This window comes from Toxotes jaculatrix, chromosome 9 (genome assembly GCF_017976425.1).
Source record: "Toxotes jaculatrix isolate fToxJac2 chromosome 9, fToxJac2.pri, whole genome shotgun sequence".
Taxonomy (NCBI): Eukaryota; Metazoa; Chordata; class Actinopteri; family Toxotidae; genus Toxotes; species Toxotes jaculatrix.
Genome location: NC_054402.1, coordinates 21,119,912 through 21,147,719, shown reverse-complemented (window position 1 = coordinate 21,147,719; position 27,808 = coordinate 21,119,912). Strand labels below are relative to the sequence as shown.

The window sequence follows — 27,808 nt, the reverse complement described above, 5'->3', positions numbered from 1 at the left end:
TTTAATTGTTCAGTTTTAATTGTTCAGTCTATACTGAGATGCTGACTGATTAGTTACACATAGCTACAACTAATGTAGTCTAATACAGCATCTCTCGTAAAAAAAAATACCATCATGAAGGTTATAATCATAGTTTTCGGTCAAACAATAATGCAGTTATTTTAACAGATGTAAACATTTTTGATTTATCAAAATGACAACTAACTAATATTTTCACAAACCATGCAGTGTTGCACAAATTACTTATGTGCAGTTATAACTTGAAAAAGCCTCGTTATGCTTTGCTATGTAAACAGTTTCTTAGAAATGAGACAAATGAGAAACACATTTAATAACCCAGTTCAATTATTTATTTATTCAAAACAATACAGTGCTGAAAATGCAGGTATTTTTTTTACTCAGTATTTACATTTAATAAAATACCTTTATTTTCAGTGATTACACTGAGTAAAAAAATACCTGTATTTTCAGGATAGCATTATTTTTGGAAAAACAAAAAACTGACTTATTAAATGTGTACCACTATATGTTAGATAAGGGCATGACCTTTGCAATGTCGCTTATTTCTAAGGAACTGTTTACCACTCCTGCGTTGTGCTGAGGGGCATTGTCCTGGTCTGTTATGATTTTAATGCTAACTAAACACTGAGTGGCAGTAAAATTTCCCCATGACAGAACAACAACTTTTTCACATTTTGTTATGTTGAAGCCATATTCTAAATCTGTTTAATTTTTTCCCTCATAAGGCTACACTCAGTACCCCATAATGACAAAGAGAGAACAGGAATTGAGAACATTTTTTTAGCAAATTTATTAAAAAGGAAAATCTCAAAGATCACAGTGTCGTAAGTATTCAGACTTTACTCAGTACTTAGTTGAAGCGCCTTAGGCAGCGATTACAGCCTTGAGTCTTCTTGAGTATGATGTGACAAGCTTTGCACACCTGGATTTGGGGATTTTCTGCCATTCTTCTTTGCAGATCCTCTCAAGCTCTGTCAGGTCGGATGGGGACTGCTGGTGGACAGCTATTTTCAGGTCCCTTCAGAGATGTTTGGTTGGGTTCAAGTCCGGGCTTTGGTTGTGCCACTCAAGGGCATTCACAGAGTTGTCCCTAAGCCACTTCTGCGTTGTCTTAGCTTTGTGCTTAGGGTCATTATCCTGTTGTAAGGTGAACCTTCAGGTAGTCTGAGGTCCTGAGTGCTCTGGACCAGGTTTTCATTAAGGATCTTTGCTGGTTGTCTCTGTACTTTGGACTTTTCAGTTTTCCCTCGGCACTGACCAATCTCCCTGTCTCTGCCGCTGAAAAACACCCCCACAGCATGATGCTGCTATCATCATGCTTCACTGATGGTATTGGGCACATGATGAGCAGTGCCTGGTTTCCTCCAGACATGATGTTAAGAATTGAGGCCAAACAGTTAAATCTTGTTTTTATCAGACCAGAGAATCTTGTTTTTCACAGTCTGAGAGTCCTTTAGGTGCTTTTTTTAAAAGAAAAACAAACTCCAAGTGGCTTTCACGTGTCTCTCACTGAGAAGAGGCTTCTGTTTGCCTATTCTGCCTTAAAGCTCAGATTGGAGGAGTGCTGTAGTGATGGTTATCCTTCAGGAAGTTCTCTACGATCTCCACACAGGATCTCTGGAGTTTAACCAGAGTGACCATCAGGTTTTCCGTCATTTCTTTTCTTTCTTCAGTTGCTCAGTTTGGCAAGGTGGCCAGCCCTAGGAAGAGTCCCAGTTGTTCCAGACATCTTCTATTTAATAATCATGGAGGCCTCTGTGCTCTAGAAACCTTCAGTGTGGCTTCTGTAGATCTGTCCCTCGACACAATCCTGTCTCAGAGCCCTGCAGGCAATTCAACCTCATGGCTTGGTTTTTGCTTTGTTTTTGGATTGTCAGCTGTGAGACTTTATATAGACAGGAATGGGCCTTTCCAAATCATGTCCAGTCATTTGAATTTACCACAGATGGACTCAGTCAAACTGTAGAAACATCTCAAAAATGATCAAGAGAAATGGGAAGCACCTGAGCTAAATTTCAGGTGCCATAACAAAGGGTCTAAATACTTATGTTAATGTGATATTTCTTTTATCCCTTTTTAATAAATGTGCAAAAAAATCTAAAATTCTGTTTTTGCTTTGTCATTACGGGGTATTGAGTGTAGACTGATGGGTTTAGGAAATTAATTAAAATTTGAGGGGGCAACATAACAAAACATGAAGTAAGTGAAGGGCCCTGAATGCCCTGTAAATGTCTACACAGGAGGACATTTGCCTCTTAAATAAGTGTTGCTGTGTCATTAGCTTGTGTATAAGCTCCTAACAAGCTCCCAGTAATCTCACGCTTATTAACCTCTGTATGGTAGGTGAATTGTTGTTGTACTCTTGCATTAAAGCTGACAATTGTCTGAAATCTCACAATATGTGTCATGGTCAGTTGTTTAAGATGGCTGATTTATTTTAAACTCTTGTTTTGTTTCTGTCACCTGCTATTATTTCCTGTGTATGGTGAAGCTAGAGTTGGTGTGTGTGTAATGTACAGTAAATGGTCCAGACTCCTTTGCCGGGCACCAGCTGCTCTGGCATGGTGCTGTGTTGAGATCACAGTCTTGTGATCGGAGGGGCTATCTGACACTTCATCTCATTGCAGCAGGCCTCTTAGGTGTGTGTGTGTGTGTGTGTGTGTGAGAGAGAGAGAGAGAGAGAGAGAGAGAGAGAGAGAGAGAACCCAGATCTTTTGACAGAATTTTCCAGAGTCATGGAAGCTAGTGGAAAGCAGATTGAACACCCTGCGGCTGTTAAGGTACACACTCTAAGTCACAACACATTTACTGTACCCTGGCTGGTGCTAAAGCTTGAGGCCCAACCTTTGATATACATTGGTCACATGTTTGTTTGTGCAGTGCAGCTTACCAGCTAGCATTGCCACTGGTCTAGGTAGGTCTGTTCCTATTAAAGTCATCCAGTTTCTATGGTAGGAGCAGCAGCAGTTGAGTAGCCAATATTAAAACCTGAGACTCCACAGTATCAGATAACTCCTCACTCCCTCACTTGTGCCATTGTGTCCATCTTCATCATGTAGTCATTGAATAATATTCCTGGTACAAGGTTTTATATTCAGACACATTCAGAACACACACATTTTGCAGCATGTAGCCAGAGTAGCCCTGTTTCCTCATTTTCAGAAGGACTCACTGTCCTCAAAATGAGCATAAAGTGTATGTGTAGCTGTTGGCATATGTTTGAGTGTGGGAGTGTGTGTGTGTGATCCAGATGTCCTGTTGTTACCCTCCTGAAGATGCAGAGGGGAGCAATTACATCAACAAAACTGGATGACTGCCAATACCAAGAATAGATTCCTAGAGCTTAAAATACCATAGATACCAACCAGATGCATACATACATACACACACACTTAAACATACATGACAAGGGTTGTTTTTATGTGGCCGGAGGCATTATGTTTTTGGATTTCTGCCCGTCTGCCCCATTCCGGTGAACGCAATATCCCTGAAATGCCTGGATGGAATTTCATTACATCTGGCATAAAAGTCCACTTGGACTCAAGGATGAACTGATTAGAATTTGGTGGTCAAAGGTCAAGGACACTGTGACCTCACAAAATATGCTTTTGGCCATAATTCAAGAATTTATATGCTAATTATGACAAAATACTTTGAATACCTTCTATTAAATTCCTTCAAAGTCTTATACTACATGTAGTATAGAGATTGCAGAGCATAAACTCCTCATTATAAACATTAAGTGGCGTTAAATCCACAGGCACTGGTCCACAGAGATGTGGAAAAAAGTGATGTGGTCAAATGGATGAGTGAGCGAGTGCATGTGTGGCATATACAGAGAGAACAGAACTTTGTGCTTGACCCCTACAGAAAGGGGATCTGGTGGCTCTGTTATTCATTTGGGGGTGGCATTTTGCTGTCATGGTTTGGGCCCCTTTGTCCCCATAGAAGGAGGGGTCACCTCAAATCAATACAAAGTTGTTTTGATTGATTACGTTTATCCTATGAAGAAACATTTCTGTCCTGACAGGATGAATACGCCCCCATCCTCAGAGGGGGGGTTGTCGAGGGGTCACTGAATGGTTTAATGAGTATGAAAATGATGTGAATCATATGCTGTGGCCTTCGCAGTTCCCAGATCTCAACCCACATAACACCTATGGGAGTTTTTGGACCGACGTGTTAGACAGCACTCTCTATCGCCATCATCAGAGCACCAAATGAAGTAATATCCTTTGGAGGAATGGTGTTCGTCCCTCCAGCTGAGTCTGTAGACTTGTGGAATCAAGGAGCACTGAGGCTGTTCTGGTGGGACACAGTGGCTTAAGACTTTAGTAAGACAGTTTATCATAGTTTTTCCTTTAATTTGGCACCTGTTTGAATAGTTTGAGACTGGTCAGGCATAGGTGTAAATTGCAGCTTGACTGGTTGGCGGTGGCACACAACTTTAAGGTGATAATTTTTTTTTTTAATGAAACTTAACAATGCTCTTGTTGCTGATGTTCAGTGTATTTATAGATTGCTGTTTTTAAAAGAACTCATCCACAAAAAATACCTAATTTGATAATCAACCTGTAGATTAACTCTTCCAATATGTTTTCCACAGCTGTACAACACCCCTGAAGGGAAACTACACACAGAGACGCTCCCTGATCTGGATTAATGCCACTGTTAGATGTGGCTCTGTACTCTCTTAGGACGCCCCTCTTTGCTCTCCCTCACTTCCCCTTCCTGTCTGTAACAGGAAGTCAGCTTTGTCAGGCTTTAGATGGACTCATCTTCTTCATGTCTGCTATCAGGAAAAAGGGGAGTTTGGGATGGCACTCGGGGTGTGTTGATGCAGGACACATGTTTTTCATTGTTTCACACACTGACAGACTGCACTCGCTCATCTATTTTTGGCAAGAGCTGTGTTTTGGGGCAGTCCCCATTAGCTTCGCTTGATTAAGTCATTAAAGTCATCTACCCATTCCTAAGTGGCAGAGCAAAGCTCCTGTCACACACCATCACCATCCACACTGCCGGAGCCATTGTCGAGGGCTCAGCAGTTACGCAAGAGTTGTACTCGCAGTCGAAGGTCGTGGTCTAGGTCAGGTTACCCAAACAAGCTGGAATCCAAAGAAAGCACTATGTTTGGCAACACATAGTTCGGCTGTTCATCTTAAGAAGTGCAAGCAATCAAGTGTCTAGCTATAGTATCTTATTGTTGTTGTTTTTCTGGTCGTGTTTATGGTGTTTTATAAATGGATTTGCTGTGCCGGGTCATGTTAGGTTGAGTGTGTCTGACTCACACCTTCATCTTAACTCCTTTGCTGGTTATTTTCTTGGCACTTGGCTCTTCTATGATTATTGTGTCATCATAGCAATATTGCACGGGCACTGGGGCTGTGCCCTGGAATTGTTGCCTGTAATTTAAGTGTCAGCTAAATACCATTGATGTGAATGTATTGTCTGTTTTTAGATAGCTCAAGAGCTAGTAAACACATTGCATGGTTTAAGATGAATTCTTTCTTGTTTTGTCTCCTCACTCTCCTTCACTCCTCTCTGTTTCTCTCTCTTTCTGTCTTCCACATCTCCTCCTCTCACGGCTTCCTTCTTGATCTTGCCCTCTGTCTTCACCACTTCTTCACCCTCTCTCATCATTCATCCTTATCTCTCCCTCCGTCCCTTTCTTGTCTCTGTCTCCAGGTGGCTATAAAAATAGTGGATAAGACCCAGCTGGACGATGAGAACCTGAAAAAGATCTTCAGAGAGGTGCAAATCATGAAGTTGCTGAAGCACCCCCACATCATCCGCCTCTACCAGGTACACACTCACCCACAAAACCAGCAAGATGCTCTGCTCAGATCTTACACCTGAGACTCATGGCCCAATAGGAAAAGAACAAATAAAATATGTGCTGGTTTAGCAGGATCTGATGTGGCCTGCCATTGTTTTTTTGGCTTATTTGTACAAAAATGCTGGCTGTACCTGGTAAATTACTGCTGCAATCTTTCACCAGGGAAAGTACTTTTTCACATTCACTGATGTACAGTGCTGGGGGGCGGGGGGGGCACTGCCCAGTACAACCACAGTCTTCTCACTAAGAACTTTGCTCTGGTGAGACTCAGTGGTTGAAGCTGCGTAAAGAAAGAGTTTCCTGTTTGTTTTCCTCACCCAGACTTTTCCAGCTGTATGGGGATTGTAGCACCAAACCAACCTGCCACAAGCCAACGTGTCTGGCATCTTGTCTGAAACAACCCCCTGTTGTTTAAACATGATACAAACTAATTTGCCACTTAATCACAAGAACGTGTTATCTTTAACATTTGAACACTTAATGTTGAATTTATATCCTCACGTATACATGTATTGAAAAGCACACTGGCAGTTTCTGTTCTATATAAATCTTCCTGTTTGTATGCCAAACAATGCTTACTCATTCTGTTGCGCAACGGGTGAACCGCCTATCACTAGATGCTGGTCTGTCCGAGGGTCTGTAGGTCCTGGTTGTTATCATTTGTTTATGTCTTTAGGTGATGGAGACGGAGAGGATGATCTATCTGGTAACAGAGTACGCTAGTGGTGGAGAGATATTTGGTAAGGGAGTTCCTCACTGTTGCTTTGTTCTGGAATGCCTTTTTTGTTATTGGTGTCAAAATATACAGATTGTTTAAAATTCAATAAAAACTTTCTTCAAAAATTTTAAAGCCACCCATCTTTAAAATGTCTTTAAAATGATGTTGCTAAGTAAATAATCTTAATTTAATTAGGCTTTCAGTTATAAGAGACCCATTCAAAATACACAACATTTATGTCTCAGTCAGTCTCTCTGGCTTTCAGTTTAACTAAACCTGGAGTACAAGAGCCAGTCCCCTGAACAGAACTGATACACTGTGTTTGAGTACCATAAATCTCTGAACTGTACTTTGTGTGTATGTGTGTGTGTGTGTGTGTGTGTGCGCGCATGCACACGTTTGTAGACCACCTGGTGGCTCATGGGCGTATGGCAGAAAAGGACGCCAGAAAGAAGTTCAAGCAGATTGTGGCAGCAGTCCATTTCTGTCACTGCCGCAACATCGTCCACAGAGACCTGAAGGCTGAGAATCTGCTCCTGGACCACAACCTCAACATCAAAATCGCAGGTGTGTGTGTGTGTGTTTGCACTAAAGAATGTATGGGCGGGTAACTTAATTTAGTGGTTTTGGGCTGTCTTGGTGAGTGGGTGTAGGCAAGTGTCAGCATGTGCTTTTGGAGCGTTTTCCTCGTTTGATTGAATTTACTCATTTACCCCGTAGAGGAAAGTGATAAGATTGAATAAACTTCTCCTCTCCCTCTGCCAGATTTTGGCTTCAGTAACATGTTTTCTCGAGGCCAGCTGTTGAAGACATGGTGTGGCAGCCCTCCCTATGCCGCACCCGAACTCTTTGAGGGCAAGGAGTATGACGGACCGAAAGTAGATATATGGGTGAGTAGACTTTCAGGTATGCATCAGGCCCTGCTTGGCTGCAACACAGGGTGTAGCTATCTGAAATGTTTTTGTCTTAAAAATATAGCACCCAACACTCACCAAAACCATGTACTCTTGTTTCCTGCTGTCTTCTCTGTAGAGCTTAGGTGTGGTGTTATATGTGTTGGTGTGCGGCGCCCTGCCTTTCGATGGCAGCACTCTACAAAATTTGCGGGCACGTGTCCTCAGTGGCAAGTTCCGCATCCCCTTCTTCATGTCCACAGGTAGGGCTTCTGTCAACTCTGACTCTCTCCGTCGAGTGCCACACCACCCTCTTCCTTCAGCCCAAACCCTAATCTGTGCAATACGTCACTAGCTTTGTTTGCATCTAATGGCCAGTCAAATTCCCAGATTGTACTCCATGAAATATCTTTTTTCTCAGTAATTAAAGACTCACCAGGCTTGAAGAGTGTCTGCAGACAGTAGCTTTGGTCAGCTTGAATTTGTCTTGCATTTAAATCCAAGGAAATTCCATTGGAAAAAGGTATCAAAACAGTCACTGGCATCACTTAAAGTGACCCTTTGAAATGTCATAAGAAATGCAGACTAGGTACAGTATGTTTTTATTATTGTTCCACACCAGTGGACCTGTTGAACCTAAAACAGAACTACCATAATGAAGAAGAAATGTGGAAAAGATGGCTGTTTCAAATTGTTTAAGCTGGTAAACACTAAGGCTTTTTACTGACAAATATTTATAGCATATCAAAACACTCTTTTTAACATACTATAAGCTCAGTAATAATAATAATATACTGTAAACTATATGCTGTGTTTCAAGTGGTGTTGTCTTACGTGAGAATGCACCTGTGTTTGTGTGTTACTGCAGACTGTGAGTACTTGATCAGGCACATGTTAGTTCTGGAGCCCAGCAGACGGTTGACCATGGAGCAGATCTGTAAGAACAAGTGGATGAGACAAGGAGACCCAGACCCAGACTTCGACAGGGTGAGACCCCTCTAGAAGTATTCAGCAGTAGATATCTTCAGTCAGGGTGTTGTCACGCAATGACCCCTCACATACAGCAAACAAATTCTTTACCTGCCTACTAACCAACAATACACACAGTTGGGAAACATTTGACATGCTCACTTGCTGCTCACATGTGAGTTTGCAATCAATCCCCCTTCATCTCTTCTCCCCATTTCTTCTCCCTTCCAGTTGATAGCAGAGTGTGAACAGGTGAAGACGGAGAGAGAGACGGAGCTCATCAACGAGCAGGTGCTGATAGCCATGTCTGAGATGGGCCTGGACCGAGAGCGCACGCTTCAGGTTGGATACAAATATGCAACTGACTTGCACTGATGTATTTTAAGTTTTCAGCACAGCCTTTTATCAAAAGTCATCTCAAAAACTTATTTTCATCCTCTTTTCCCGCTCTAGTCCCTACAAACAGATGCATATGATCACTACAGTGCCATCTACAGTCTGCTGGCTGACCGCCTCAAGAAACACAAGACCCTGCGTGTTGCCCAGCCCACGCCACGCCCCATTAGCTATCCCCTCAATGCTGTACAGGTGAGTCATTGTCATTATATGTTAGAGGCATTTATGCTGACGTGTCCATCCTGACACAGTTTGATTCTATGACAAGTTTTAATAACTGTAAACATGGTTTGTAGAGCCAGTGGTTTGTATACAGTGGGTATCTTTATATATTGTGAATTTATTTTTATGTGTAAGTCAGTCCTTTGTGGATTTAATGTTAATATAAAAAGAGCTTCTTTATTGGCATAAAGGTAACGGTTGATTGTAAGAGCTCGAAGAACAGTGGATTTTGAAGGCACCTTTGGACTGATGCCTTCACTGTCATTTTCTTTGATGGTCTCCACTCAAGAGTGGAGTGTCTCACATGACTGTTTCATCAGTATAACCTACAGTAGTCTTCATGTCTGTGCACTGAATGGAGTTGACTGGCTTTAACCCACATCTGCCAATCCCACTGCACTAAGAAGATTGTTAGAAAATTAATGCAATCCTCACAAGACCCGTGTGTGTGTGTCTGTCTGTCTGTCTTTGTCTGTGTGTGTGTGTGTGTGTTTGTCTGCGTGCCCAGCAGACGGATCCACAGGGTAATCCTGTTAGCATGACCGTTCCCCATGTCCAGCTCATCAACCCAGAGAACCAGATTGTTGAGGTAAGTCGATCAGAGCGTCCACCTGGTTGCATCAGCCTGGCATGGTGTGCCCAGCAGTGATCGTGGCCTGATAAGCTACGATCCGTCAGCACCTTTGTTCATCAATTTGAAATCTGAGCCATTTAACTTAACCCTGTGAGACCTGAACTATGAAAGAATGGTCAGAAAATTCTAATTTTTCAAATATGAACTCTTTATTTGTCCCTTTGACAAAATGTAAAAAAAAAATAATTAAAAAAATAAATTCTAATTATATTTTTTGTTTGTATCACACATGTCAAAACATTTGGAAAAGTGAGGGGGGTCCACCAGGAGTCAGTATACGAGCATAAGAGTTCATCTAAAAGGGTTAAATGCAAAGTTTATGCTTGATGGTGATGCAATGAGTCCCAGAAATGTGGGTATCATATATGATACGTACGGGCTCACAGGGTTAAATAGCTTCGTAAACGTAAAGAGTCTGACTTGTAAAAAATGTCGCAACACTTCTTTGCAGCCTAAAAAGTCAGTCAACACAACACCATCCGGTCTTCATATATTTGATGATTTGCATGTTTGCAGTCACTGGCTCTTTCCATCATTTACAGCTTTCTAGTACAGTTTCTACTGTTAGTGGAACCCAGGACTCATCTCCTAGACTATGATCAGATGCACACAATCACGCGCACATGTACACACACACACACACACACAGCCTCAAAGCTGACTCACAAACGCTGTGAAACAAAAGAATGCGTCAGATCACTGCATTGCAGCAGGGATTTTAATAGAGGACCTGGACTTTGAAGCATGTATATTAGAATTGGAATACATTTTAGATACATTGCCAGCAACGCACACTACCCACTACCCGTTACTAATGACCATATATGTGTGTGTGTGTTGCCCTTATATTTGTTGTTTAGCCGGATGGCAGCATGGCACTGGACAGTGATGAAGGAGAGGAGCCATCTCCTGAGGCCATGGCTCGCTACCTTTCAATGAGGCGGCACACTGTGGGTGTACCAGGCCAAAGGTAACACATAAACACAACTCTGTCACAAGTAACTATCAGCTGTTCAGTCTGTACAGTTTTTAGGTTTTTATGTCTTGTGTGTACAAAGAAGGTACCTTGATACTTTTTCCTTTTACCCAGTGATTAATAGTGTTTTTAATAAAGTGCTTGGTGGGTGTATCTAGTTAATTTTAAGTTTTGTGCTCTTCAAAGGCACACTTTTGTTACAGTGTAATGGGCAAAACCATGTGGTCAAAGTAAGCCTGTACCTTTAAACAGTTGCAGTATTTCTGTCTTCTCTGGTGAGGATCAACCTTACACTGTATTCATTCACAGTATCAGATATTTGGGTGAAAAACCCCATTACAGTATCTACCAAAAAATGGTAGATACTGTGTTTCTTCCAACCACCGAGGACTACTACAGTCAGGCTGTGGTGTCAGCTTGTAAATAATTAAATATAGAACTATTAAGTAATCAGTCACAAATAGAAAGTGTTTATTGGTGGTACATTGATACAAGGATAGCGGCTTGTGGGTTATTCAAGGCGCATTTAAATAATGTATCCCAAGTAAGGCATTGACTACTGTATGAGCTAGGCTCTAGCACATAACCAAAACCATTGACTTCTTCTTCTCTCTTCTCCCACTACAGGACAGAGATGCAGGAAGACCTCCAGAAACTGCCACCCGGTTTCCCACGCGGTGCTGTGCCCCAGCCCCCTTTCCCTCCACTGGCCCCCACTATGGGCCAAATGCACACTCTCATGCCCACACAGAGCCTGCAGCCCACACAGCAGCTGGAGTACAAGGTACAGTGAGTTGGTTTAGATTGGGGTGGGGTCTTTCAGTTGGCAGTAGGAGGCCTCTGCTAGTTATCAGTATATGTCAGAAACCTGCAGTTTTTGTCATGGTAGGGTCTAAATATCAGCCTTATTGATTTTCCTCTCCAATCGGACTTCTTGTGTCTGCTGATCCTCCAGGAGCAGTCGTTGCTGCAGCCACCCACACTGCAGCTCCTCAATGGCATGGGGCCACTGGGTCGAAGAGCTTCCGACGGCGGGGCTAATATTCAACTACCCGCTCAGCTCCTCAAGAGGCCCCGGGGGCCCTCACCACTTGTCACCAGCCCAGTGAGTATAGATGTTATTCTCAAGGATATGGATTTCTGTATGTGCACAAAGTGTTAATTCATGTAAACCGTGGGAGTGCTGACAAATAAACTCTTTGCCTCTCTCAGCACCCCATCACTGCAGTAGCTCCAGTGGATGAGGAAGGTTCAGACGGAGAGCCAGACCAAGAGGCGGTACAGAGGTAACCCACGGTGACGGCTTTTGGTGATGGGACATAAAATACAGAGGTTCTGTCTAAACTGGATGCTCTGGAAGGCCCATAGCCTGTGACAATAGATGAGTGGATTGACTAACACAATACATACCAGAACTGTGCACTAGAGGATTTTTAGGAATGTTTATGCAGGAATTTAGAAACTTGCTTGATACAATGAGCGCAAAATGTTTTAGGATTTGTGAAGGAATAGGTGGAACCAGAGAAAAAGCTAGCCACAGGTTTGGTATATGGAGATGTGGTTTTGGATTCAGAAGTCCTGACTAGGGTTTTCCAGCTGGTCCTCTTCAGACAGCAGCCTCTGTAGACTCCGCTGGTGTCCTGGGTTGCTGGGAGTGAGTGCCTTTCGGCTGCTCTGCTTTTTCCCACGGGAGGTGGCCACTCTGCTGTGGTGCTTACCCCATCTCTCCTCCTTTCTCCATCGCGCAAGTGCCTTCTGCCACAATTCCAAACTGAATCTGCCGACAAATCCAGCCCTCCTATCTCTCAAACTCTTTGGCCAAGAACTTCTTTATCTTTCTCATTTCAGTGAGTGCCAAATTATTCTCCCAACTTTCTCACTCATTCTCACACAGCTTTGCTAACTTTGAAGCTTGCCAAACCAGTGATTACAAATGACAACCTGTCCAGTCCTTAAATTGGAAGCTGGGGGACTGTGGGATTCCCATAAGCTTTAACATCCATCCATCTATGGTTTAATTTTACTTTGTTTTTCTGATTGGCTAATATGTTGTGAATGATGGCACCCATTGGCAGAGGTGGAAAGGGGCGGGCCTTTCCCCCCCGTCTCCATTAGCCAATGAGGACAGAGAGCTGACCAGCGCTGCTTCCTGTCTCCCACCCTCACCCCCGTCCTCCCCCCTCCCTGCGGCCCAGGTACCTGGCGAACCGCTCCAAGCGGCACACGACGCATGCTCTCATGAGCACATCGCATGGCGAGCCTTCGGCAGAGTCACAGCGGCCCCAGGGCCCCCGCCAGAGGGGGGGCTGGGCCCCCGACATACACACCCGGTGAGGGGACACGCCCACTCCGAGCTGTATATGCACAAACACACACAAACACACAGACCCACGCATTAAATGAGGGGCTTATCAAGCCTAACTCTCTATCTTTATCTCTCTCACACATAAATACACACACACACACACACTGCTGATGAAGTACTCGCTCCAGATGAAGGTTGAGGGCCTTCCAAAGAGGAAGGATATTTTTTGTCAATAGTGATATCGGAGGTGGAGGGTGTGGCACAGATCAGATATCTCCACATCACTAGTAAACCACGATTCAAAATAAGCACTTGTCCCCCACAAACCTGGAAAGAGCAGGTATGTGACAGGTTCATGCTGAGGATTTTATCAGACTGTTTTATTATAAGAAACCCCTGAATGTTAAAACATTAGTGGCCATATTTTTTTGTGTTTTCATGTTGTCCATGTAGTAATTCTAGCTGTTGTCCCCCATGAGTATCATCTCCCTCTAATGCGGTTTAAAAACTGGGTGTACTTTATCTTGAGTGTGAATTTTTGTATTGAGGTGCAGTTGTAGGCAGGACCTGCTATCTAAAATAGAGTTTGAGATGAGTAATTTTGTGCCTGTTGTTAAAGAAAGCATGCTCTTTCGAGGTAGACTGGATGTGTAAAGCTAGAAACTATATCTTTGTTCATGGAGTACTTTTTTTTGAAGAGGTGGTGTGTAATCCCCTGAAAAATGTAATTCTTGATGAAAGACAGTGGTCAAATATCCACTTTGTACAGTAACTGTGTTTTCTATGAAGCATGCCAACATGTAGTAGTACTGATGTGTTATTTCCTAAGCACCACACAGAGTCTGTCATCTGTGGTAAGTTGAGGAAGGAGCTTGTCTGTAGAAAAAAAAAATCCTGAAGAAATATTCCTTTGATGTCATATTGGCAGTGTTGCCCTTAGACGAACTTCCATGAACAATGGTATGCATCTAATGTAACTTACCATAAACTGATCGTCACTCTGTCATGATTGAGAGCATGGATTAAATAATTTGAAGGATAGCTTTTACATGGATTCATTGATCACATCAGTTGTGTTCAAGGTCCTAATGTTTCCTACACATGGAATGTTTCATCTTCAGATACTTTAACTTGTAATATTTTGTGTAGGTTTGAAGACCTTGACATGTGTTTGTGTCTCATATTTGTCTGTCAATGTGTCTGTGTTTTGTCATGTCGTGTCTGTGTGTGTGTGTTTGTATTTGTGTACACATATGTTTGTGTCTGCTCCCTGTGGTCCCTTCCTCAGATCCAGCTATAAGGACTGTAACACCCTTCATCTCCCCATGGAGCGCTTCTCACCTGTCAGACGGTTCTCTGATGGCGCCGCCACCATCCAGGCCTTCAAGGCTCATCTAGAGAACAGCAGCCTCATTAAGCAACTGAAGCAGGTACATCACTCTACCTAATATCGAGGCACACCAGGGGACAACATAAACAAATACCTGGGTAAACAAGTAGCTGGTAGTAATGAACTGGAATAATCACCAGAGAACACCTGCTTAACAATGACATTTTATTCCTGCTGAAGGCAAATGAATTGGCCAGCGTCACTGACTTTGCGGTTGTGGTAGTGTTACGTGTATTTGGTATGAACAGAATTTCTTGTGCCTGCATATTTTTAGATGAGTCATTTGTTGAGATATATTTAGACCATCTGGCAGTGAAACAATGTGAAATCCCCATTTTTGGTAGGATCACACCAAAAGATCGGGAATAGCATAAACAGAGAAATCTGTGAGACTCTATGAAAATCCCTGAGATTCTAATATCATAATAGCAATCAACATACCTCTCTTCTTGCTCGCCCAGCTTTAAGAAAACATACAAAGTTCCTTTTCCTTCGAGGTCTGTAGGAGAAAATAAAGCATTATTTCTGTGGAGGGTTGGTACGGTTATTGATCAGTACCAATGACTCAACAATTACTTCACCAGGTGCAGAGATTTCAGAAATTCCCCTCTGGTCCATACTATGCTTTGCGCTAACCCTGGTGCCTTTTCAACTGCTCATAGAAGTACAACTACTGAACAGTGCAGAAATGGTGATACACAGCAGCTATTGAAACACAAACCAAGATCCCTGGCAGTGCAAATCTGTGCTTTACAAGATGAGTTAAACTCTGTGATGCCGCACATCATTTTATAGCAGTCAGTCACCTAACATGGACCACTGTGATGAGACCTCCCCATTGGCTGACTGTTGCATTCTGCCTTTTCATGCTCTCTCCTCCGGTCTCTTACCATTTCAGTGCAGAACTGAAGCAGACAGCTTGCCTTGCTTAAATCTCGTCCTTGTCAATTCTTATTATCCGAGGTTTTGAAATAACCCATCATCTTTCTCCTTTTTTGTTGTTAGTTTTTAGTTTCCTAATGTTGCAATATTACAAAAAAATAATTACAGTGTTGTTTTGAGGAACATGAGTTTGTTCTGTTTTTAAAGATTATTTTTGGCAATTTCCCTTAATTTCTGAGCATTGTAAGCTTGACACAATTTAGAGTTGCTGTTACAATGAAGCACAGTGTCTTAAGGTGAGGTCAAAGGGAGTCTTTCACCTGAGAAAACCCCAAGCTGCTCCTTCAGACATCACATCATTCGCAGTGACACTGCAGTGAGATTACCTCACCCAGTAGGAGGCGTAGGTAGGGAGAGATTTAATCACCATGTTCGCAGTGGGTGCTTCATCTTAGGCATGTACCGACATGCTGAGATTATCTTTACTCTCAAGTGTTAAGAGGGTTAATCAGGCCAGAGGAGAGGTTAACACACATGACCTACATCCAGGTAAGGACCCCTGAAAAGATTAAGTGTTTACCGAGATTTCTTTTACGAAGGCAGTGAAGAAAACTGGAAGTAAACAAGTGCAGGGAGAATTATATGACCTTTAGACAAAAGTTCTCAGAGACAGTAGGTTTCCACATCTCACTGGCTCAGACCTGAATTCTGTGAGAAGATGTGCTTTTAACATTTGCAGCACAATTACTTGTGTTAACTAAAATGTGATTATTGTCATTAGCCAAAGCATTAGCTTAATTGTATGAGTGCACCTGTGTTGTTCATGCCATTTGAGCAGCTTTAGACGAATAGTCAGCCAGGTGATGACACATGGTGTTAAACTTGTGTCCCTCTGGGAGATTTGAAGTAGATGAAAGTGTTGCCTCTGAGCACTAAACATCAAGAACTTATTACACAAAGCACAGTGGTTAGCACTGAGATTTGCTGCAGCAGGAACTGCTAGCAAGATGGGGATTTTTTGCAAATCCTGTAAACAGTGCAAAGGTTAAATATTACCTCTTACTGCTGATGAAATTGACTTACTGTTGATAAATTACTTTCTCTTGATAAATCACAGGAGCGCAGGAGATTTTGATTATCAGCTATCCCTGATGAGCTTGGAAAAACTAAACTCCAGCCATTGTTGGATCACTTTTTTAAAGTGTAGGATGCTTTTCTGGATCCAGCACACTGCCATCCAACTGTTGTTCTTGAAGTAATTAAAATAACTTCCCCCGTTAGCATGCAAATATGAAATATTAAAGGTTTAATATTTGCGGTCCATGTCTTTGTTTCCAATAGGAGTGTGAGCAGCTCCAAAAAATGTATGCTGTTCAGCAGGATGAGCGACTCCTGGAGCACACCCAGCAGCAGCATGTCCTCTACCAGCAAGAGCAACAAATCCTCCACCAGCAAATCCAGGTATTTGGACGTGTAAAGATGTTATTACAAGCTAGGGAGGTTTTCATTTAGCACTGCGATCACGCTTGCATTTCATGATGAAAGCTTACGGCAACTCGTACATCACTCTTACATTATGAATGTATTATAGTGAACCATGCTGAGATCCACAGAGCACAGATATATAATATTTGCATTCATATCATCTGATATATCTGATATCAGCCTAACCACACAAAGCATGTTAGATTGAAGCTTGTAGTCAATTTTACTTTTTCTTTACCTGCAGGGTCTGTCTTTAGGCCATGGAGAGAGCCAGCCTAGTCACCTAACCCACCAGCTCCAGAGGTGAAAACACACACACACACACAAAAAACACACATATATTACTCATCAGCTATTGAACGGCGAACAATGAACTTGATACTGTGGTGCAGCGCTATCGACTAAAGTGTTACATCATTGTCATATCTCTCTCTTCTCCTCTCCTACTCTGTCCTGTCCTCCCTCAGGTTGCGTATCCAGCCCTCCAGCCCTCCGCCAACACATCCCAGCAACCACCTCTTCAGACAGCCCAATCAGAGCCCTCCGCCTGGCTCTGCAGGCATGATGCAAGGGCATGGTTAGTAATACCGTTTCTATAGTGCTTTAATGCTCTGTATATTGTAACTGGTGTAGGTGCAGTGGTGTATTGAACTGTCCAGTCATTTTTTTAGCCATACATTTGTTTTTCATGGTTAATTACCCCTTATTACATTTTTATTTTTTAAATTCCTTTTTTTAATAGACTTCAGGATTCAGAATAGATTCAGTTCAGTTGAGTGTTTTGAAAGTGTTTGATTACTCACTGCTTGTTGTCATCTGTCAAATACAAACACCGACATGTGACATATGTTCATTTTGGACATTGTGTTGTGTTATGAATAAAGTAGAAGGCATAGTTTGTGCTGAATCGATTAAAAAGCCTTTTTTTAAGTGCAAACAAGGGCAGCAGGTGAGCAAACACGTCGGTCATCAACAACACAATAACCTGTGAAGACCATGTGCAGATAAAAACTGATTTTATTTACTTATGGTAATGATACTGTAATTGCCAGAGGGACTTTGGAGGGTCAAAGAAAACTTGTGGTGTCAGGCGTTCAGTAACTTTGATGTACCTCTCATGACTCATCTCTCCTCTTCTCCTCTAGGAGGTCCGCCACCAATGCAGTACCAGCACGGTGCTCCAGCGCTGTACCAGGGCCAGAGTGGCAGCCCACCTCCCACAGGCCTCCCTCGAGTCACTCTATCAACCAATCAACAAGCACCATCTGCTCGCCCCACTGTCCCATTGCCACAGGGTGTACCTCAACAACAGCAGGTGACTGCAAAGAGCCAGTTAAAGTTTGTTTTTGTAATTTGTGTGTTCTCTGCGTTTGGTTGCATGTATACCTTTAACTTAATTCACTCTGATTAAGGGTTAAATAACTATTAAATACATTACAACCCATTTTACTAAAATTTTAATTGGTGGTGATATCAGTGGCAACATAAAAAAATGTTTAAAGGTGATGAATGTCAACACTGACTGTTTGTACAGGTGACCATTCAGGTGCAGGACGTGGAGCTGGGAGGTGGGGCGCAGAGACAGGGCAGCTTTTTGTCCACGCCAGGGGGACACAGAGTCCTCGGGAAGCAGCTGAGCGCAGACAACGCCGAGATGCACAGGTGACCCCACCCATCCCGTCACCATGTTCCCCGATGGCTGCCAAACCTTCCCAACAATGGACTGTTTCTGTGTCGTCTTCTTCCATCTTTTTTTGTTTTATTTTTGTTTTATTGCTCTCCATGACCTCACCACCCTGAACAGACCCCTGCATGCTATTTAGTGTATTTTTATGTTTCTCATTGTATGTTTCTCACTGTTTTGTTTGGGTTTTATATTTCTGCCATGTCCACTGATTTTTTTTTTTTTTTGTTTGTTGTTAAATTGTATTTTGAAACTTCAGAGATTAATACTGTTGCTCAGGCCAGAGATTATATGTATGAAGGGGCAGAAAATGAGGACATTATTTGTTACCAGTATTGAAAATTAACAAAAAGCCTACATCGACTTTGCCTGAGATGACATCCTCAACAAATTCTCCGCCTCATAGTATCTGGGTGAGTGGTTGGATGTAAGTGTTTTAGAAGTACAATGTATGTAGCTCCCGCCAGTTGGGAGTAGGAGGTCAGTCATCCTGTGATATTATCATCCCATAAACAGTCCCCAGTAACCAGGACTGTCTTCACTGAGAGAACATGTACCAACCTCCAATTACACATTAATGAAGATATATCCTTAGGAAATGTCTTTACACCTCTTAGTGAATACTTGAACCTGGACCCAGCCTGAAGCGTTTGCTAGGCTGTGTGCGTTGATTTAATGAAGGCCTCCTTTAGGTTGTTCAAAGCTAGGTGATGCACTCGCATCCTAAAGATTACTGGGTGCGTGTTGCTGTTAGACAGCAGGTAACTAATTATCCTCTGTGTTCCCTCTTCTTATCCAGTCGCAGCCTTGGCCGCTTCACATCAGGCTATGAGCAGCCCCAGTTCAATCCCCACCTCTTCTCTGGTGACGCCGCTTCCCGGGGTGCCTCCGGGGTGGTCGGCTCATTCAGCCCCTACCTGCAGGGAACCTCCCTCAAAGTCCCCAGCCTGGAAGGTTACCAGAGCGGAGCGGTGGGGACCGGCAGCTATGGCACACCCTCTACACTACAGCAGGCCCTGCTCTCCCCAACTCCTTTGGACTACCGCCCCCCTCAACAGCACGTCACCCCCACCCTGCAGGGCCTCCTGTCCCCCCGCCACTCTTTAACAGGCCACACCGATCCCAGGCTGCCCCCCCAAGACCTGGCTGCCCTGCTCAAGAGGCAGAGCCCCCGGCCGTGCCCAGCACCCCCCACACCACCCAGCGGTCCACCCCAAGAGTATGGAGAGATGCTGCTTCTCCACCAGCTGAGCCAGGGTGAGAGCTTGGAGCCGCCGGCACCGCAAGGTGCCTCTGGAGGCCAGCACTACCTCCACCTACTCCAGATTCGACCCCCAGAGGTCCAGCCTCAGCAGCACCCTGCCCAGGCGCCTTGCCCCAGCTTGCCTCACTCAGAGAGCATGGAGGAGGATGAGGTGCCGGCTGCCTACCACCACCCACACGAGGGCCTGCTGGCCAAGGCAGGAGAAGGTCATGAGCTCCTGGGTCCTCCCCGAGGAGGAACCCCACCCTACAGCTCCCCTACACACAGGCATGGTGGCTACATAAGGAGTGCTTCAGCAGCTAGAGGTAAGACCTGTTGACGCGGCAGAGGTTTAAAGTCCAGTGCCCGTCCGGACTGACTGAAATGTTTTCTTTACCTTCACCTCTGTGTTGCTGGCTTGCATCAAAAGAAGATAAATCAGAGCAGGCAATTTTTTACTGTTCCTGGAAACTGAATACACCACGTGTACCTAATGTTTTCTGACAGAGTCTGAGCATGTGGAGTGCAGGCCCCCGGGGCAGGCCATGGAGGTGCCTGATCATAATGGTGTGGGCTATTCACGAGGTGCTCAGGGTGACGCCTATAGATCCCGTGGACAGCTACAGCGTCACCACACCATCCAGACCTGTGATGATGCCTATGTGAGTGGAAAACTGCTGATAAGCACTGACTGGAGAGCACTTTAAATTTCGTTGTACCTGTGACAATGACAATAAAGATCTGTTCTATTCTATAATATACTAAGACCAGATTGACCTTCGGACACATTCTGTCATGAGAAGCTGTGTAGTAAGTGTGCAGCGTGAAAAATGGCCAGTTATACTGGGCTTTTCAATGTAATTTAAGTGTGATAGCATTCAAAAGCATTGGCAGGAACATTGTCACATTTGTATGTCGTGAATGTTTGTTGGGTGTATATTAGAGAGTATATCAGCTCATTTTACTCATCAGTGCAGTGCTGGAAAGAGCAAATTTAGTAGGATGATAGCTGACGGAAGAAAGCAAATGTTTGCGTGACTGAATGAACCAAGAAGTCACTTTGATTTAGAAGGTTTGAGGCATTGATACACCATAAGCATACCCAATCATCCAAACAAAGGTCTGAGTCATCATTGCTACATGAAGCTGTTGAGTAAGTATCAGAAAGTATTTTTTTTTTCTCTTCTAAAACTGTTAGTCATTTTCTTCTCAGGACCAGGCAGAGCCCATGTCTGGAATGAGCCTGTTGGCTGGGAAGGCATTAAGCTCCGCTCGCATGTCAGACATCCTCAGCCAGACGTCACTGACAGGAAGCCAGCAGCTGCACCAGCGGGAAGAGTCAGGTCCGTAGGCGACTCGAAATTACCTGTAACGGTGTGTGGGGTTTTCTTTGTCCGTATCACTAAAAAGATGTGCGTTTCTCGTGCAGTGTGTGATGTCGAAGGAGAGCTCCATGCGGCAGCCTGCTACCCTTCCTCCTGCACCAGTGACATGCTCCTCAGCTACAAGCCCCCGGACCTGCAGTACAGCATGGAGCAGGCTGGGGTCTAGCACAGGTACACACACAAACAGAGCAAAGGTTTGGTAAAATGAGATTATCTTAACTTAGATTAAGTGCAAACACATTTAACAGCTACGTATACAATGACAAACTCAAGAATTTCCCCTTCCTTTAAGGCCTGTGTGTGGCCTCAGGCTGTATCACCTGTTCAATCCCAGTGAGTGGGATTGCAGCCAAACCTTGTCAGGCAGTTTCCTTTTGGCGCCATATCACCCTATAAATTACTTTGTGAAACTAATTCTTATAGAGTTTATATAATAATCACTTAGTAAGTGGTTTTAACCTTGCTTTTATGGTTTACTCAACATTTATTACTTGGCTTTCATTTCATCTGTCCATTTGATCTGTTTATGTTCACTCCTGTGCAGATGTCTTTATGTGCCTATAAACCGTATTAACCCTCCCAGACTATTTCTTGTTTTGTTTTTACAACACTGAATCCCGGTGGCTTTTTCAGACCTATAAAAGTGAATCCTGAAAGACTCTCGAGTATCAAAAGGACGACAGATTAATCACATTTATAAATAAATAAAACACAAAATGAAAGATTGTCTTCACCTCATCAAGTCGGCATTTGTTAGACGCACTTTTGGCAGCAACTGTTGCCTGTGAGTCTGTGTGAATAGTTGTGTAGCAACCTGCTCAAAATCTTTGAAGTTTTAACAGGGACTGTGAGTCAACAGCAGTTTTCAGGTCCTACATATCCCATTCAAAACTGAGGCCTAAACTCTGTCTTGGCCGCTCTTTGGTACCTTTTGCTGAACTGTTTGCTCCTAGTGATGTGGTTTTTACAGGAACAGGAAACCGATTATCTTTGGACCTTACACATACAGATGTATTTAAACCAAATAACTTGCCACCCTGATTAGATAGAGGTGATATCTTGCTCATTTATTACCTGCAGTCAGATTTGCCACAATAAAGGGAGGGAATACATGCTGTCAGTTATTCTGTGTTTTATCTGTTTGTTCATCATTTAGATTAAGTTTGTAATTTGTTTTTGTTTTGTTTTTTGTCCTGTAAATGCCAAAGATTCTCATTATCCTTCTACTCTGATTTAGTGTCATAAAATAATAAAACACAATGAAGTCCTTGGAGGGCAAAACTTTTCATGTAGTTCACTGTTATTTCTATTATGTTTTTTTTGTTTTTGCTCTGAAGAGATCGATTAGAAAAATGGGTGGTCAGTTTTAACTGAGCAGCCCGTTTGTAGAAACCTTCTGTTATTTGTCAATATTAGTTGTATCAAAGTCTAAGCTGAGATAACACTGATGGCATTATCAGGGTTATTTGCTCCCGAGCCTCCGAGACTAGTATAACAACTTTAAAGGCACTGAGCAGTGATTATTGGAAGGTCCTGGAAGATTATTTCATTTAGTCTCTGATCTAAGATTATTAAAAAAAATAGTAGGAGCAAAAGAATTTCAAATATTGTTTGTTCTTTCCTGTGTTGTCCTGTAGGAAAGGGTGTATCCTGTGTACAGCGGTCCATATCAGCCATCCTGAGTTGTGTTGACTTGAGTTGAGCAGCATCATGCCAAACCACCGTCGTCTGCCCAAGCGGGGGGCACTCTACGTCCATCTGTCTGTCTCCATCTGTCCCTGGGAGGGCAGTCTGCACGCGAGAGAAGGGGGGAGTGTGGGTGGGGGTCACAGGTGGGGCCACGGGGTTCAAAGGTCAAAGTGCCAGCATTTTCCGCACAGACATCCAGCACTCATTGCCGCAGGTTGTCTCCTCTTTTCACCTCCCATCGTGGGTAGATTGGGGTTCCACTCCTCCCTCTTTCGACTTGACCCCCTCACTTCCTCCCCTAACAAACCTGGCCCACCCCCCCGTCCCACATCCACCTGCTGCCCTGACTTAAACCTTCCCCTTTATTAACTGTTGGCATACTTCATTATGTGCCTCATTGGCCAACGCATTGATACAGTCACACTCACAAGAACATGGAGTCCAACATACACACTGCTGCCACAAACCCAAAGTATTCACATTAGGTGTGAGTGTGTGTGTGTCTGTGTGTGTGCGTGCGTGCGTGCACATGACTGAGAAGAAGGGGTGAGCGGAGGGGAAAGGCGTCTATGAGGTTCAGTCTGCTCCGCCCTCCCTCCCCCCTCCTGTTAGCCTGCAGCAGATCATTCCGGAGTGGGCTGAAGTCTCAATAGCGGCGGCCCCTTTTTGGCCGGGTGGCGGGTGTTTTGGGTCAGGCTCCAACTGGGCAACAAAAGCGCTCTCTCCAAAGATTGAGCTCAGTGACATCGCACAGGACAAACCAGCTCTCATTGTTTTTTTTTTTTGTTTGTTTTGTTTTTCCTGTTTCTGGCATTCATGTTCTTTTTTTATTTTATTTTAAAATTCATTTTTACGGCTAATGTCCATGAAGGCATTATGGTCAATATTGTTACTCTTATTGTTATTACTGTTTTCTGTAAAAGAAGTTTTATTATAATGGTTATTATTAATATTATTATTATTATTATTAAAGGAAAAACAGTTCTGTGTTGCAAGGAAGACAACAATGTTCCTTGATTACTTAAGTAATTCTGCACTTTCGGTTCAAGCTATCTTCTCTCTGTCTGTTTCCACCCCTCCTCACAGTTCCTCGCTCTCTGTCATGCGGTTACCCTGCTTTTCAGTTCCTCCGTCTCCACCCCCTCTGACCCTAACTTTCCCCACCTTGTGTTGCCCCTTTTCTCCATCCTCCTACCTCCTTTCCCATGTCAGTGACAGTGTATTGCATTGTGGGTAGTTTTACCAGACATTTGCTCCTTTCCTTGTACAGTGATGCCATGTATAGAACGCTATTGCAATTTCTATATGAAATCTTTTTTCTTTCTTCTTTCTTTTTTTTTGTTACCGTTTTTTTTTTTTTTTTTTTTTTTTTTAGATGTCGTTGGGGAGCCTTTTTTATATTGGTATTGTTTATCATTTGTATTTTTGGATGTCTTCAAAGTGTTTTCTTTTTGTTTGTTTATGTTTTATGAATCTTTGAGATTTCTAGCCAAAAGAGGACAGAGAGAAGAGAGACAGTGCTCTTTCTGTCTCTTAAAAAAGATTGTTCTTATTTGTTTTAATATTATTATATCGAGACACTTGAATAAGAGGAGAGTAATTATTTTGTGTTGCTCTTTAAAGTATCATTTCAGTCGTTGATGTTGTTGTGACTGTCATTCTTGTTGATGTTGGGCCCGTTTTCTGTTAACTGGGTAGTTGCGGCAGGCTATACAGGGTCAGGCTTCGGGCTTTGTCTGGGTTGGTTCGGGTGCTACAGAGACTTGACACTCTAAAAAAGAAAAAAAAAGACAAAAAACGAGGGAATAACTTGTAAAATAGCTGACATATCATCCTAAACATCACAAGTGTGGAGATGGACAAACCCACTTCTTTTTCTCTCTCTTGCTGCCCTGCCTATCTGCTGTGATCCTCCAACCATCTTTTACTACGTCTTCTTCCAATCGGATGAAGCATTACGGACACGGCCCTCCTCCCAAGCTAACCTCGTTACTATGGTAACCAAGGAGGAATCTACAACTACTATTACTAAACTGCCCTCTCCCCTCTTTCGGTTTTATTTATCTGTGTCTCCCTGCCCCCTTTCAAGCCTGGAAGGGATAATCAGAGGAGGCCACGGCTGCATTTCATGAACGGTTAATGGATCCTGTCTTAGTCGGATACACCTGGACACACCTGGACACGCCTCCAAACCATAAAAGGGAAACATTTCAGGAGGTGACCATAGGAACGAATTGTTGAAATTCTTCCACAGCAGGGGGAATACAAGGTTGTGGTCAGAGCAGGACAAGGTGTGCCCACCTTAAACATGTCTACCAAGGGCTGTGCACCTTAAGCTGAGTCAAGCTAAAGCACAGCCAGATGGAGGCTACAGCACACTGGGGACCACAGCAGAGGATTGAACCCTCCCTTTTCTTTTTCATTTTTTAAAAAATTTAATTTTATCGTTTGACCTCTATTTATCCTTCCATATACAAACACCCCTGAATATTGAGTCTATACTGGGGCCAGCAAGAGACTGATGCAAAGAATATAGTTCCACTTGTATGTGTTTATACTGGCCAGATTTCACAATACCTGGCTGCATGGTTGACATATTGTTTGCTATATACTACATCTGAGAGCTGTAGATGGTGTCATGCAGCGCCTGTGCTTTCCATTCGCATCATGTCACTTCCTGTTTACCAGCATTTGCTCTTGTTCAGACTCGACGTGATCAGCCTCAGCGGTAATTCATGAACGTCTAAAACAAGAGCGCATGCAGGAGTAAACGGAGGAGTGGGATGATAGATTCATGAGATTAACTCGATCTAATGTGTTTTCCTGTTTCCTCAGTCCAAGTCTGATCGGGCAGAAGAAGCTTTTCCTCATTCCATCGAACTTTTCCTTCTAGCACTCATTTGTTCCTCTTTCAGATCCTCCCTCCTGTTTTCTCTCACTGTCCACACCAAGCCAAAACTGAGGTCTGGAAGAGAAAGAATTGAGTACTTTCAGATATTGCAGAGGAAATGGCTGGAATGGAAGACATCGCATGTCTCTTGTCCCATGACGGGATAGAAAGTCTAAAATTAAGACCAGAGGCTCCGCTCTGTCTGATAAAGCAACCAGTACCAGAGCTGTTGTTTCAGATCCTCGTGAAGGGGGAAAGAGCAGAGGCACACAGGAAGGGATAGCTCGAGTGAATGGAAAGCGCTGCACACGACTCCGAGGTAATGGGGAGGAGAGAGCTGCCTCACACACATCTTCTGCCCAATCAGACTGACCCTTCTCCCTCCTCCTTTTCATTCCTGTCTTAACTCTTCCATCCCTGACTTCTGTCTTTTCTCTCCATCCCTGCTTCCCTTCTCAGCAAGCCAGCTCTCTGCTCCACTCCTGTTTCTTAGGTTCATTTTTGTTTTTTATTGGATCTTTTTTTTTTTGTCTTTTTTTTTTGGTTTCGTTTTATTTTTATGTTCATTTCTGTTGAGTACAAAAATACTAAAGTGCAACAACAATGATTAAAAAGAATATCAACCAAACTGAGATGAATAAATAAATATATATAAATAAAGAAATAATTTAAAAAGCTCATGGCTTGTGTGTGTTTCCGTTACCTTCCGTACGCCTGCCCGAGGCCTTACGTTTCCACATCACACGTTAGTTTTGTTGCGTGTTGGCCTGTGACTGGTTTCAAAACTAGTTGTGATGTTGAACTCAGATCTGAGGCTGAGCACAGAGAAACGTTCCCTTCTCCTTCAGCAGATGAATGTGAAAACAGCCCTCTAGTGTCAGACTCTGCACAGTGAAGCTCAAACATTAAAGTGAAGTAACATTAAAACACTTATTGGAGGGAGGTTGATACTGGATACTGCTTTTTTTTTTTAATATAATGATATGACAAACATTCTTCCTGAGATTTGTCGATTTAAAGAGACACATGCTGAGCAGGACATTTTACAGTGGACAAATCTTCTCTGTGCTCTCTGGTGGACAAACCATGTAATAGAGATACTGCTTCTAAATTATCTCCACCTAGTTTTTCATTTCTATTCTGCATTTTCTTGTTATTTACTGACGGATATATACATTAATATATATCTGCAATAAGCTGATATTGACTGAAATATTTTCCTATCAGTATCGGTCTAGCTCTAGTTGCGGTGAGATGATTGTTACACCATAGATGAGTTTCTCAGTTTTTGTGCTTGTCTCTCTCTGGTCTCTCTTTCTCTGTACCTTTCTGCAGGTGTCTCTGGCTCCGGAGCTGCATGTTCTCTGTCTGTGGTCCTGGCTCCACCCACCTGCTGCTGTTTATTGTCTACAATGATCCATTTCTAACACATTACTATGCTTAATGTTCCACTCTGCTTCAGATACATTTTGGATTAATATTCTATACTGACTGTAATGTAAATAATTATCAATCATGGCAGCTTTTTGCTTCTGTGCTCTGTTTCCTATCATAACTGTAATCTGCTGAGCACACAGTATCCACTAACTGTTCTGTAATCTGAAGGCTGGCCCTCTAACATTGTCCAGCTCTAAATCTTGGGAGATGCAAATGATGGATGAACACATTAAAAAATCTGCTACACTGCAGATGTAGTAGGAGGCTGATAACCATGCAAACATTAGATTTGCGACGTGTGAGTGGTTATATCTGAAATGACTCTTCACTGTTTGGTGTGTGTGCGTCCTTTGTTACAAATGTTTGGAGTGTGATCCAGCAGGTTTGAAGACAGGAGTTACCTGTCTGTGTCTAGCACTAACCTGTCCTGTCAACAGTCTGAATAAAGAGGTGCGTGCTGCACAGTATCAATTTACACAGCTGTCTGTTTACATTTACTGATGCAACACTGGGTTTAAAGCATCTGTAATATGCAGCTTTTCTCATCCTGAGTAAATGGGGTACTAACTAAAAAGGCTGTGTTTCCTTAAGAATAAATTACTGTATCTATAAGTCACAATTTTAGTTTGATATTTGACACGTTCAAGTGGAGACAAACCTTTTCTGTTGGCTTGTTTCTTTTGTCTGCAGTGCTCTGCATGCTGCTGCTCTGGTCTGTACAGCTGCACTGCAGAGGCTTTCCAGTCTGAA

General features: G+C 43.1%; 1 protein-coding gene across 4 annotated transcripts in view; it reads left to right on the top strand.

Moving 5' to 3' along the window:
* Nucleotides 1-26,269, top strand: part of sik3 (SIK family kinase 3) — a 34,135-nt gene extending 7,866 nt beyond the window's left edge. The window contains exons 2-26 of one of the 4 annotated variants that reach the window (XM_041045829.1): nucleotides 5,710-5,826; nucleotides 6,537-6,600; nucleotides 6,984-7,145; nucleotides 7,344-7,468; nucleotides 7,611-7,734; nucleotides 8,340-8,458; nucleotides 8,672-8,782; nucleotides 8,894-9,028; nucleotides 9,570-9,647; nucleotides 10,553-10,662; nucleotides 11,296-11,452; nucleotides 11,624-11,773; nucleotides 11,881-11,954; nucleotides 12,864-12,998; nucleotides 14,262-14,403; nucleotides 16,587-16,706; nucleotides 16,975-17,033; nucleotides 17,198-17,307; nucleotides 17,876-18,045; nucleotides 18,265-18,392; nucleotides 19,214-19,983; nucleotides 20,165-20,319; nucleotides 20,871-21,000; nucleotides 21,087-21,213; nucleotides 22,680-26,269. In XM_041045829.1, the coding sequence (XP_040901763.1) occupies nucleotides 5,710-5,826; nucleotides 6,537-6,600; nucleotides 6,984-7,145; nucleotides 7,344-7,468; nucleotides 7,611-7,734; nucleotides 8,340-8,458; nucleotides 8,672-8,782; nucleotides 8,894-9,028; nucleotides 9,570-9,647; nucleotides 10,553-10,662; nucleotides 11,296-11,452; nucleotides 11,624-11,773; nucleotides 11,881-11,954; nucleotides 12,864-12,998; nucleotides 14,262-14,403; nucleotides 16,587-16,706; nucleotides 16,975-17,033; nucleotides 17,198-17,307; nucleotides 17,876-18,045; nucleotides 18,265-18,392; nucleotides 19,214-19,983; nucleotides 20,165-20,319; nucleotides 20,871-21,000; nucleotides 21,087-21,208 (3,567 nt within the window). In that variant the 3' untranslated portion in view covers nucleotides 21,209-21,213; nucleotides 22,680-26,269. Of the gene's footprint in view, nucleotides 1-5,709; nucleotides 5,827-6,536; nucleotides 6,601-6,983; nucleotides 7,146-7,343; nucleotides 7,469-7,610; nucleotides 7,735-8,339; nucleotides 8,459-8,671; nucleotides 8,783-8,893; nucleotides 9,029-9,566; nucleotides 9,648-10,552; nucleotides 10,663-11,295; nucleotides 11,453-11,623; nucleotides 11,774-11,880; nucleotides 11,955-12,863; nucleotides 12,999-14,261; nucleotides 14,404-16,586; nucleotides 16,707-16,974; nucleotides 17,034-17,197; nucleotides 17,308-17,875; nucleotides 18,046-18,264; nucleotides 18,393-19,213; nucleotides 19,984-20,164; nucleotides 20,320-20,870; nucleotides 21,001-21,086; nucleotides 21,622-22,679 lie in introns of those variants that run through there. The other 3 variants (XM_041045827.1, XM_041045830.1, XM_041045828.1) reach the window with 3 other exon arrangements.
* The last annotated feature ends 1,539 nt before the right edge of the window (nucleotides 26,270-27,808 follow it).